Source organism: Dasypus novemcinctus, chromosome 5 (genome assembly GCF_030445035.2).
Source record: "Dasypus novemcinctus isolate mDasNov1 chromosome 5, mDasNov1.1.hap2, whole genome shotgun sequence".
NCBI lineage: Eukaryota > Metazoa > Chordata > Mammalia > Cingulata > Dasypodidae > Dasypus > Dasypus novemcinctus.
The window spans coordinates 119,631,035-119,643,657 of NC_080677.1; the positions used below are offsets into that span (position 1 = coordinate 119,631,035).

The 12,623-nt window shown below is 40.8% G+C and overlaps 1 protein-coding gene across 1 annotated transcript in view; it reads right to left on the reverse strand.

Moving 5' to 3' along the window:
• The window catches only part of PARP12 (poly(ADP-ribose) polymerase family member 12), a 65,261-nt gene that overhangs the window by 4,230 nt on the left and 48,408 nt on the right, over positions 1 to 12,623 (reverse strand). The window contains exon 9 of the mRNA XM_058297467.1: positions 2,863 to 2,938. Within this exon, the coding sequence (XP_058153450.1) occupies positions 2,863 to 2,938 (76 nt within the window). The remainder of the gene's footprint in view (positions 1 to 2,862; positions 2,939 to 12,623) is intronic.

The following is a 12,623-nucleotide window of genomic DNA, read 5'->3' on the forward strand; positions in this document are numbered from 1 at the left end:
AGGGAGAAACTAATGACTGTGGAATCAGAGCCTCCTCTGGAGCTAATGCCAGTATGTCAGGCCTAAAATCCTGAGATGTTATGTAGACAGACCAAAAGGATGAAAGGCTAGTTCAATATTTATTATTAGTGCAAGGAAAAAAAAAATTCCAAGCAGTACAAAAGGTATCAAGTACCAAGTAAAACTATTCCCTCTCCTTCCTGCCTCACCTACTCCACCACCCAAGAGGTAGACAACATCAAGGTCTTTGATTACCTCCCAAGCACACACACTGGTACACACTCACCTACTGTTTTACACAGTAAAGGCAGTATATTATCAGCTTTTTTCTGATTCCAGCTTGTCACCTTTTGTATAGACTGATTTTATTCTTTTTAATAGTCACTAATCATTAGTATTTATCATATAGGTATACCATAGTGTTTTGTTTTTTACAGATTTTTTAATTTATTTTTCCCCCTTTCTCTCCCCTTTCCCCGACCCTGCTGTTTTTGCTGTCTGTGTCCATTTGCTTTGTCATCTTCGTATCTACTTCTCTTTTTGTCTTCTCATCTTTCTCTTCTAGGATTCACCAGGATTCGATTCTGGGGACCTCTGATGTGGAGAGAGGTTCCCTGCCAGCTGCGCCACCTCGTTCCTGGTTTCTGCTGTGCTTCACCTTGACTCTCCCCTTGTCTCTCTTTTGATGCATCATCATCTTGCGCAGACTCACTTGCGCAGGCACTGGTCACTTGCGCTCACCACACAGGTACTTGTGTGCGGGCATTTGTGCTCACCATGTGGGCACTGGCTTGCCATACAGGCAACTCACACAGGCACTCAGCTCGCCACACAGGCACTCTCATTAGCACTTGGCTCACCTCACAGGCACTCAGCTCACCACGTGGGCACTGGCTTGCCACGCAGGCACGCTTTCTTTTCTTCTTCACCAGGAGGCCCCAGGGATCAAACCCAAGTCCTTCCATATGGTAGGCGGAAGCCCTATTACTTGAGCCACATCCGCTTCCCCACCATAGTGTTCTTAACCAGTATAGTATTCAATGTTAACATTCTCAGAAAATGTATGTTAATGATTTAAATCTCGCTCAAGTTCGCAGCCTTACAGAAGCAAGGCAAACCCTCCCAACACCTGCATCCCCCACTTTGGGAGCAGTCCTTATAGGCCTGCCTCAAATATGTCCTCCAATTTCTCAGACTCACAGTCTTACTCACTCCAAGGAAGCATTCCATGGAACAGCTAGGAGATGTTGTCCCACTGGGAGCAGAGGGGCTCCCAATCCCTCCCTGGCAGTAGGCAACCCAAACCTCTTCCAGCAGCATCACTTCTTAACATACTACTTTAGAGACAACTTGGAAGCCATTTAGCATGGGCTCCCAACTTCCCGCTCTTCATCCCCCAAACCAGTGGCACCATCCTTCTCATTCCCTCCTCTTGCTCTAAAGAGCACCCTCCTTACACTTGACTCTACCCCCAACACACCTACTTGTCTATAAGAACCCCATACCAAGGCCACAAGCAGCGAAGGAGAGGCCAGGCTGTTGGACACTCACACATCAACTCCAGAACTTGATGAGGCTTACTGATATAGCACTTGGCTTTTGCTAGTATCTTCCTCCCAGCTGGGCTCACTTCACCCTTAGCACCCCCTGCTCTGGAAAACAGCACTCCTATGGGCCAGGATGGGTGCCTGACCAAACACAGCTAACCATGGCACCAGAGCAACAATCCACATGCTCATGCACTTTGAAGCCTGGATCCCAACCTGGTTCTCTGCTCCTGACTTCACAAGCCTTGGCCCAATTACAGCTCCTGTTTGGGGATCTCTGGAGAATCTGTCTACAGCACCACTCTTTCCACCCTGAGTGCAGTCTTACAATAATCACCTCAAACCCCAAAAGACCCTAAAGATCAGGGTCTCCTCCAACTCAAATTCTCTGACTCTGGTTTCCCTGCTTCATTTCACAGGAGGCCACCAAATTCCTCTCCCTCAGGCAAGGATCCAGTTCTGTTACTTCCCAGACCAGATGCTTTCAAGGTCCCCCATAACTGTCATGGCCATACTGGCCAGTGCGTTTCCCAAGGCACCCCATAACACTGCCCTGACCTCTCTCCTGCTCACCCCCCAATTCAATGCACTCTCCCCTTAAGACGTAACAGACATCTTGTCTCCTAAAAAGACCTACGTTTCCTGACACTGGCACCTTCCTCATGCAGTCCCGTTTGCCTACATGGTTTTCATCTCACCTCTGCCTGAGAGAAATACCAGCCATCCTGGAGGTGTAGATGAAGTGCTCGCCCTAACACCTTCCCCAATCCCCTTAATATAGTCACCTCATTCTTTGGGGCCTCGGGCTCCTCCACTCCTCGGCACATCCTGCCTTGTATTATTGGTGTCTGTGTGTACTTTGTACCAGTTTGATGAGATTAAGCACCCAAGGATAGAGACAGCCAAGCTACAGAAGTCTGTGCACAGTGCTTGGCAGGAAGATGCTGACAGCCATCAGTCCCAGTGCCCCATGGTACAAAAGATGGCCATCAGCATGTGAAATCCTCCCTTGATTCATTTCCCTCTTTTTGCTTAATAAAACTGACATTTATTTGATAAGCCAGACTCTTAAGCTCCTTATCTCTGCCCTGTCTAACAAATTTCACAGGTTATCCTCCTCCTTCCCCATATGTCCTCGACCCTCAGGGCAACATCCAGCCTAAAAACCTTCCAAGATTTGGGGGCAGGGTGGACCACACCCATGAGCCACACCCCTTCCAGCTCCTATGTTAGAGGAAACAATTGCAATCTGTTCACTTTCCCAATTTCTACAGAATACCCTCCTTCAAGGCTCTAGGATGTATGCGTTCCATACCTCAAATCCTGTGTCTGGCAAGGCAGAGGGGTCCCAATACTCTGGGATATTCTTTGGGCCTTGAAAATTGACACTGCTGCAAAATGTAAACAAAAACCATTTAGACATTTTGTTTTTAGCTGTAAGTAAGTTTGTCAGAGGTGGTTTCCACTAGCAGATACAACCAGTCTTGGGTCTCAGCATAACATGTTTTAAAAGCTGGTAAAAAGGGCTAGGAGGTGCAAGCACAATATTCACAATGTGAGAGCACATTTATCTTTGCCCATGTGGCCCAAATCTAAAACAGTTAGACATGAGAGACCCATTTCTCTTACCTGTATCCAAATTACTGCCTATAATAGGTAGAGTATATGATTAAAACCCCTTATTTATCATTTTGAAATTCAAAGAGCTTTGAAAATTTTTCTTAAAAGGCTCACTGAGGTATAACTGAAATGAAAACCTTTTTTAAAAAATCTAAAATTGACATCAGAACTCATTTTGCAGGAGAAATTCTACTTGAACTGTGTGAGATGTATTTATCCTTCTTAATGTAACTATGCATATTTTTTACTTCAGAAATATTAATGTGATTAATTACAAGGTGCTACATAATCCAAGCACCAAATTATCTTCCCCAAAATAATAAAAAAATAAAAACTGAGTTCTACAAGACATCTGGCCTAAGGGTTTAGGAACAAGGACTGTGAAACTGTAATTCCAAATCATTCTTATTAAGTTTCAGAATGCACTGTTCTTCCTGCAATAGATCTACCTTCTGTTTCTGCTGACGTAAGACAGGTACCTTCATCCTAAGCCTCAGTGAACGCTCGTAAGTAACTTTCCTAAGAAAATGGCAGTTTAAAAATAAGCAGGGAAGCAGACTTGGCCCAATGGATAGGGCATCCGCCTACCACATGGAAGGTCCACAGTTCAAACCCCGGGCCCCCTTGACCCGTGTGGAGCTGGTCCATGTGCAGCACTGATGCGCGCAAGGAGTGCCGTGCCACGCAGGGGTGTCCCCTGCGTAGGGGAGCCCCACGCGCAAGGAGTGCGCCCTGTAAGGAGTGTTTTACCCAAAGGGAAAGAAAGTGCAACCTGCCCAAGAATGGCGCCGCACACACGGAGAGCTGACACAGCAAGGTGACGCAACAAAAAGAAACACAGATTCCCGGTGCCGCTGATAAGGATAGAAGCAGGCACAGAAGAACACACAGTGAATGGACTCCACAGAGCGCAGACAACTGGGGGGGGGTGAGGGAGAAGAAGGAGAGAGAAATAAATTTTAAAAATAAATTATAAATTTATCTTTAAAAAAATAAAATAAAAATAAGCAAAGAATCAGCTAGAAACAGATCCAAAAATATTTAGAATACTGAAATTATCAGATTATAAAACAAGTATTCCCACTAAGTTTAAAGAAATAAAAGACGAACTTAAAAACATATGCAGGGAATAGGAAGCCATAAAAACACCCAGATGACTAAAAAAAGAGCTAAATAGAACTTTCAGAAATAAAAACTACAATCTTTGATAATAAAATTTCAATGCACAGTCTATTTAATAGCAGATTGGATCACATGAAGAGAGAATTAATGAGCTGAAAGACATGTAAAATGAAATTATCCAGATTGTGACCCAAAGCAGTAAGGGGAGGGAAAATGTGTGAAAGAAACTGAGACATAGAAAGTACAGTGAGAAGGCCTCCTGGGAATATGACCAGAGTCTAGGAGCCTAACCAAAGCTACAGAAGGAAAGGAGGACAACAAGGAGGAGGCAATTTAGAAGGGGAACCAGTGAGATATACCAACCCACAGATTTAAGAAGCCCAAAGACTCTCACCCAGGATAAATAAGCACAAACCTAGCCATTCCATGGTGAGGCTGCATAACACCAAATCAAATAGAAGATCTTAAAAGGAGTCAGAGAAAAAAAGAATAATTACTGTCAAAGCAACAACAGTTAGACTGACAGCTGAACTCATAAAAGCAACAATGGGAACCAAAAAGCAGTACAGTGAAATCTTCAATATTCCAAAAGAAAACAACTACAACCAGAAGTTTCATGCCCCCCAAAAATCTTTGATGGCTGAGGATAAAACAAAGACTTTCAAATAAACAAAAGCAGTTTTCCACAAGCAGACTTTCACCTAAAGAAATCTGAAAGGCTAAAGAAAATGGTTAAAAATAAGACTAAATTTAATCAAACACTCATAGTGTAAAATAATACATCATGAGTTTAAAAAAAATAAGTCAAGAGGAAGGTAAACGGAGTTAAGTGTTTAAAGGCCCTTATATTAGTTGGTAGAAGAGCAAAGCTAACGATTAACTTATACCTCAGTGAAGAACACTGGTTGTCATTGCCATAGTCTTTTAAAAGGTAGAAACACAGTGTACAACTTCCAAACTAGTAGAGGGGATAAACTGAAAATATTAAAAATTCCAAAAGAAGGTAAGAAAAAATAAGACCCAGTTACATGCATAAAAAATTTCTGTGGTTTATGGAAGGGTAGTAAGAGAACATAACCAGATAACTAATGTGTATAGATGCTGTTTTATGTTTTATATTAAATGACACTCCTACATTATAACTTCTGAATATGGACATTAAATTCTATGACACCTTTAAATGTACAAATAGAGAAACTTTCTGAAAGTGACCCAGCCTCTGGAGGTCAAAGCAGACTTGCTTCCTGGACTTAATGACAACAAGCTCCTGTCACACCAGTTTGAAGGAAGAATCAAGGACTTCACCTGCATGAACAGTATGTAACTGACAGGTTATAGGGAAAGATCCTGGCTCGCTCATTGCTTAGTCTGTATTTGATGAAAAATATCACTTATCTCTGATATTCAGTGCATGTTGTGGATCTCTGAGGACGAAATTAGAGTGACAATCTCAGAAAGAAGTCACAGAAAGACTTCCCCAAACTTTACAAAGTGAAGGCTCTGGAAAAGCAAAGAATCAAAAATGATTTCAGAAATAGGAGTAGTCACAGACAATCAAAACTCAAAATCCAGAAACAACAAAAAGAGCCTGGTAAATTTAGCTACACACACAAAAAAAAAATTTTAAGAGTTTTTATTTTGAAATATAATTATCCTTTCCACATCAGGACTTTCCCCATCACAGTTCAATATACTGGAGGTTGGCATAAGAAATTAGATGGGAATTTGGGGGGAGTTTTGCAGAAGCTGCAGACAACACATGAAGGACAGGAGATGGCACAGAAAAAGTTTATAAACTCAAAAATGCATAAAATCTATGTATAGTATTGTATAATACTTTACCTATATTTTACAAAAAGGTACTGAGACACCCCATAAAAGAAAAAGAAAAAATTTAGACGACTTCTTTGGTATGAAGGGAGGGCCAAAAAGTTTTACATGTATTTTCCATATCACAGGGTGATACCTATGCTCTAGTCCCCACCCCCCCACCCCCGATGCAGAAGGGATAACTGTACTTTCAAACTTGCAGGACAGTTATAAAAATAATACAAACACCACAAAGAGAACTCCAACATACCCTAACCCCCCAGATACCCAGGTCAACCAATTTTAACATTTTGCCACATTTTCCATATCATGTTCCAGATCATGTTTGTAAACTAATCTATTTCTCAGGGTATGATACCCTTTGATTGCATTTAATTCAGTTGAGAGGAAAAAGGGAACTGCCAAGTTTGATTCTGCCAGGCTTGCCCACAGATGAGCTGCAAGGAGAGAAGCCCTAAGAGACAAGCCCTATGCCCGGTTTGCCTACAGCTGCAGAAAGGCAGAGACCTCACAGGGATTGGCAGCCATCTTGCTTCCCCACATGGCACCACCACAAGGATCAACAGAAGCTGACTTTGGTGACAAAGCCTCTCTGCTGATGCCTTGATTTGGACATTTCATGGCCTTGGAACTGTAAGCTTTTACCACAAAATAAATCTCCATTAGAAAAGTCAACAGATTTCTGGTATCTTGCATGGGCAGCCTTTTGGTAAACTAAAACACCATCCATCCCAACTACCCACACATCTACCTATCTATATGCCTACCTATCTATATGTTTGTCTATTTATCTGTGTATGTACCTGTTTTCGTTTCCTGGCTGCCAAAGCAAATAAATACCATGCAATGGGGTGGCTTAATCAATGGGAACTTACTGGTTCATGGTTTTAATGCTAGAAGTCCAAATCAAACTGATGCTTTTTCCCAGAAGGCTGTGGCATTCTGGGGCTAGCTGTTACAGATCTTTGGGCCTTGTGTTTCTGTCACATGGCAATGCATTTGGTGGTCTCTCCTGGCTTTTTTGGTTCTGACTTCCAGCTTCTGGCTGTACCCTGTAATGCGCCCTTGCGCTCTGCTTCCTGTAGCGCTCCTTCTCTCCTTCCCTGTAAGTCTTCAGTAATAGGATTAAGACTCATTCTGAGTCAGTTGGGCCACACCCTAAATGAAATAACTTCATCAAAAGGCCCTATTCATAATGGGCTCACAACCACAGGATTGGATTAAGTTTAAGCACGTGTTTTTCTAGGGTACACAGATCCATGCCACCACAATATCAATCCACTTTCTGAACACTTGAATGTAGGTTGTTAACATCCTGCTCCTTGAACACTTAATACTGCCATGTACATTTCCTGAGAACAAGGTATTCACTTAATTATCCATCTTAAGTGCAGTTACGAAGTTTAAGAAATTTAACATGATAAAAGCGTACAGTCTATATTCCAATTTTTTTCATATGTCCCAATAATGACCCTTTGAGCTTTTCTCCTCCTTCATTAGTTGCTGTCCATGCTCATGTATTGCATATAATTGTCACTGTCTCTTTAGTGCCTCTTTTTTCTTTTTTTTAAATTGTGGGCACACATATATAACATAAACTTTCCTATCTCGCTCTCAAGCATACCATTCAATGAGATCAGTCACATTCACAATATTGTGGTACCCTTAGTACCTCCCATTACTAAATCTTTCCCATTTGCCCAAACAGAAACCCTACAAGCATTATGCATTAACTGCCCATTTCCCCTGCCCCCCACCCCTAACAACCTGTATCTTAATTTTTGCCTCTATCAGCCTGCATATTTGCTGATATTTTCTTTGTGGTTACCACGGGGCTTAAATTTAACATCCTAAATCTTTAACAATCTCGTTTGTTTTCGTACCAACTTAACTTCAATAGTGTACATAACTATGTTCCTACACCCCTCCATCCACACACCTTTATGTAGTTCTTGTCAAATTACATATTTATATATTATGAGTCCAAAACTACCAATTTATCATTACATTTTATGCATACTTTTAGATCCTGTAGAAAGTAAAAAGTAGAGTTACAAACCAAAACTACAATAGTACTGGCATTTATATTTACCCATGCTATTATCTTTACCAGATCTTTATTTCTTCATGGGGTTTCAGTCAATTGTCTATTGTTTTTTCTTTTCAACCCTTTAGAATTTCTTGTATGGGTGGTATAATGGTGACAAAGCCCCTCAGTTTTTGTGTATCTGGGAATGTCTTAATCCCTTACTCATTTCTGAAAGACAGTTTTGCTGGATACAGAATTCTTGTTTGGCAATTTTTTACTTTCATGGTTTCTGATGACAAATTGGCACTTACTCTTACTGAGACTCCCTTGTATGTGGCATGTTCCTTTCTTGTCTGGCTTTCAGAATTCTCTCTCTAGCTTTAGCATTTGACAGTTTGATTATAACATGACATAGTGTGGGTCTATTTGGGTTTATCCTATTTGGAGTTCACTGAACATCTTGGATGTTTTTATTCATGTCTTTCATTAAATTTGATAAGTTTTCAGCCACCATTACTCTGAATATTCTCTCTTCCCCTTTTTCTTCTCCTTCTGGGACTCCCATAAGGTGTATACTGGTACACTTGACAGTGTCCCACAGGTTCCTCAGGTTCTGTTCACTCTTCAAGTTCATCTCTTTCTGCTCCTCAGACTGGATGATTTCAATTGTCTTATCTGATTCTTCTGTCAACTCAAATCTGCTGTTGACCTCCCATAGAGAATTTTAAATTTCTGTTACTGTGGTCTTCAGCTATTTTGGTTCATCTTTATAATTTCCTTCTCTATATTGACATTCTCTTCGTGTTTGTCTATCTTTACCTGATTTCCTTTAGATCTCTGTACATGTTTCCTTTAACTCTTTGAGCATATTTAGGACAATTTTTTAAACATCTTTGGTATGTCCCAGGTGTGGTCCTCCTCATTGATGCTTTCTAACCTTTAATCTTCTCCTTCACCTGGGTCATTACTTTGTTTCTTTTTAAGTTTTGTACTCTTTCATCGAAACCTGGACATTTTCATATTTTAATGTGTTATGCCTAGAATTTAGACTCTGAGGCATATGTTCCTTAAGCTTGTATCCAGCTAGTATATGTCAGAGCTTTCCTTGAATACCAAAAGCTAACAAAAAATATAAAAAAAGGAAAGAAAAAACAAGGCACTTTTTACAGTCTACAGATTAATCTGTGCCAGTGCTCTCTTCAGAGTTTATCCATATAATGAGCCTAGAGAATCGCTTGAGGCCAAAATATCGAGTCCTCCCTAGTCCTTTCTATACCTGCATCTTGTCTTGGGCACATGTCTGGCCCTAAGATTCTACCCCACTTAAACAGCTATGAATGTCCCCTCTTACCTAAGAAACAGTTCCCTCAGGTCCAGGCACTGCACTGTATGTCCTACAGCCAACAGTCCCTTGCTTTAGGCAGCTACAACTTGACTATTCTCCCCTAATGCTCTGTAGGAGAGCTCTGTGAGCTGCCTTCTACAGACAGCGCAAGTTGTGGGACAGGAAATTCCTCTGGCTACCATCTGACAGACTGTGCCAGACATACACGCTCCCAGTGTAGGCATGAGGGGTTACTTTTCTCCTTCTGGAACTGAGACTAGGGATTCACACTGAAAGCACAAGCCTGGCAAGGGCACCACAGGGCACCACAAAATCCTACCACTTTTAGATAGCCTTTTTCTTTAGTCAGTGTTTTCCCTGTTGCATTCCTTTAACTTTTTTTCAGAAGCTTTGAAAAAGATATTTCTGCAAGTTCTTCCTGGTTTTTCAAAGCATCTGTGGGGACCCTAAAGTGTCTCATTCCATCATCTTGATCAGGGCAGGCAGACAAAACTTTTTAAAATTAATTCTGCATGAAAAACACTTCATAAGCAAAGGCAAAAGAAGATTTTAAAAAAGAGAGAAAATATTTGCAATTCACATAACAAATCAAGAGCTAAACTCCCTAACAGATATAAGGCTCTTAATAATCAAAATTACAAAAACTTGATAGAATAATGGACAAAGAGATAAAAAGTCCACAGAAAACAAAGGCAATGGACCTTACATTTTAAGAAAAATTGTTCAGCCTCACTTATTAGAGAATGCAAATTAAAATATAATAGCATACCTTCTTTTTACCTATCAGAATGGCAAAAGTCCAAAAGCTTGACAACTCACTCTGTTGGCAAGGCTGAGGTTAACAGGCATCTGGCACATTCTGGGAGAAGTGCATAACGATTCAACCCCATGAAGAGCAATTTGCATTTACCTCCAGGATTCTAACTTGATGATGTACCTCTACAACTATGAAAAATCGCATATAGCAGACTGTTCACTGTGACATTATTTGTAATAGCGAAAGACTGAAAACAAGACAATATTCGTCAAAAGGGGGAAGATTAAATAAACTATGGTACATACACATGATGGACAGCAATCTAGTCAGAATCAGAATTAGGAAGACCTCAATGAATTTTTTTTTTAAGATTTATTTATTTATTTCTCTCCACCACCACCCCACCCCAGTTGTCTGTTCTCTGTGTCTATTTGCTGCGTGTTCTTCTTTGTCCGCTTCTGTTGTTGTCAGCGGCATGGGAATTTGTGTTTCTTTTTGTTGCGTCATCTTCTTGTGTCAGCTCTCCATTGTGCGGTGCCATTCCTGGACAGGCTGCACTTTCTTTCGCGCTGGGCGGCTCTCCTTACGGGGTGCACTCCTTGTGCGTGGGGCTCCCCTATGTGGGGGACACCCCTGTGGCAGGGCACTCTTTGCGCGCATCAGCACTGCATGTGGGCCAGCTGCACACAGGTCAAGGAGGCCCGGGGTTTGAACCGCGGACCTCCCATGTGGTAGACGGATGCCCTAACCACTGGGCCAAGTCCACTTCCCTCAATGAACTTAAATGTAGTAATTTCCAGGATCTATTTTTATATTATAAAGAAATGATGTAGAACATTTTATATAGTAAGCTACCTTTTATGCAAGAAGGATGGGAAAGTAAGAAAACACTTGTATGTGAATATGTATATGCGTTTGCTTATTTCTGCAAAAAGAAACATAAGAAGGAATAAAAAACCAGAAACTAATGCAAATGGTTACGCATAGTAGGAATAAGTTAGAGATGTGGGGAGGATGCCATGGACTATTAAGTATACCTTTACATATGCTTTTAACTTTTAAGGCACTTAAAGATGTAACACAGTTAAAAATAAATTTTAAGTAAAAAAGGGAAAAACACGGCATATTCAGCTTCAAGGAAATGGAGGGGGGAATCGAAGATACTTTTTTAGAATTGACTCACAATGCACTATGTTTCTTGTATTAATAATATCTTTTCCTTCTAGCTTCTATCAAACTCTTCTTTAACACAAGCACAATCCTAAACACAAACTCTAAAGGCCATCTGTGAAATTTTAAAAGAACCAAGAGAAACTGTTAAATAGAAATGAGCCAGATTTCTCAGGCCAATGGAAGGTGTAACCAGCTAATGTCACCATTGGCTAAAGTCCTAGCTTAGGCTGTGGCAAATCCAAATATAATGGATCCTGTGGTCTCTCTCCACCATCCAGGCCACCCTTCCCCCACTATGCAGCCATGTGGTTTGGAGAGGACTAACCTCTCCTTCCAACTCCAACCCCATCACACTTGCCCCAGGTCTATAATACTACCACTGGTTCAGAGAATGTAAAGTTCAAGAACTACCCCTTCCCCATCAGCCATAGGAGAGCGCCCTTCCTCCTCTGAGATGCTTACAAGGCCAGGTGCTGCCCTACTGGCTTCCGGCAGCCACCTTATGACATAAGGGAAGCTACCCTGAGGAAAATGGCCCATCAGTGACTGCAGTACCAGTTTTTGCTATTTTGGTATTCTGAGTACTGAAATGAATGGATTTTTATTGGTGTTAATTCCATTATTTCCATATGTTAAAAAATCAGATCTATGACAAGTATTCAATTGAAAAGATAAACATAAAATCTGGCTTCAAGTCTGGCTGCAAGCCTGCAGATCACAAGTGGCAGCCCTATAATTACATATTAAAACACTTCTACCCACAGGATACATTCTGGTTCAAAGCTAGTGTACTATGAACTTAACAGTATTCACATTGTTACACTGGAAATGCCATCAATACACAATACAATTAGAGGACAATGAGGAATATAAAATGCTTTGTTAGAAACAAAAACCACAGTTTGCTACCAAGCAATAGATCTGGCTCTACCAAAAAAAAAAGGGGGGGGGGAATCAAAGAGCTGTTCAAAAAGAGTTCCTTGAAGTTATGAAACAAAAGACAAAATTATTTGAAGACAGAGGAAAATACTTCAAAACAGATCATTACTATTTCTTCACTATTTTCTAAAATTAGTATAAAGTCAGGAAGAACTTTTTCAGCAGTTGGAAAAATTTGCACAAAAATACCTTCATCACTCAATAACACCCACATACATATTTCAAAAATCCAATTATGGAATTTTTTCAGTTTCCTAATTT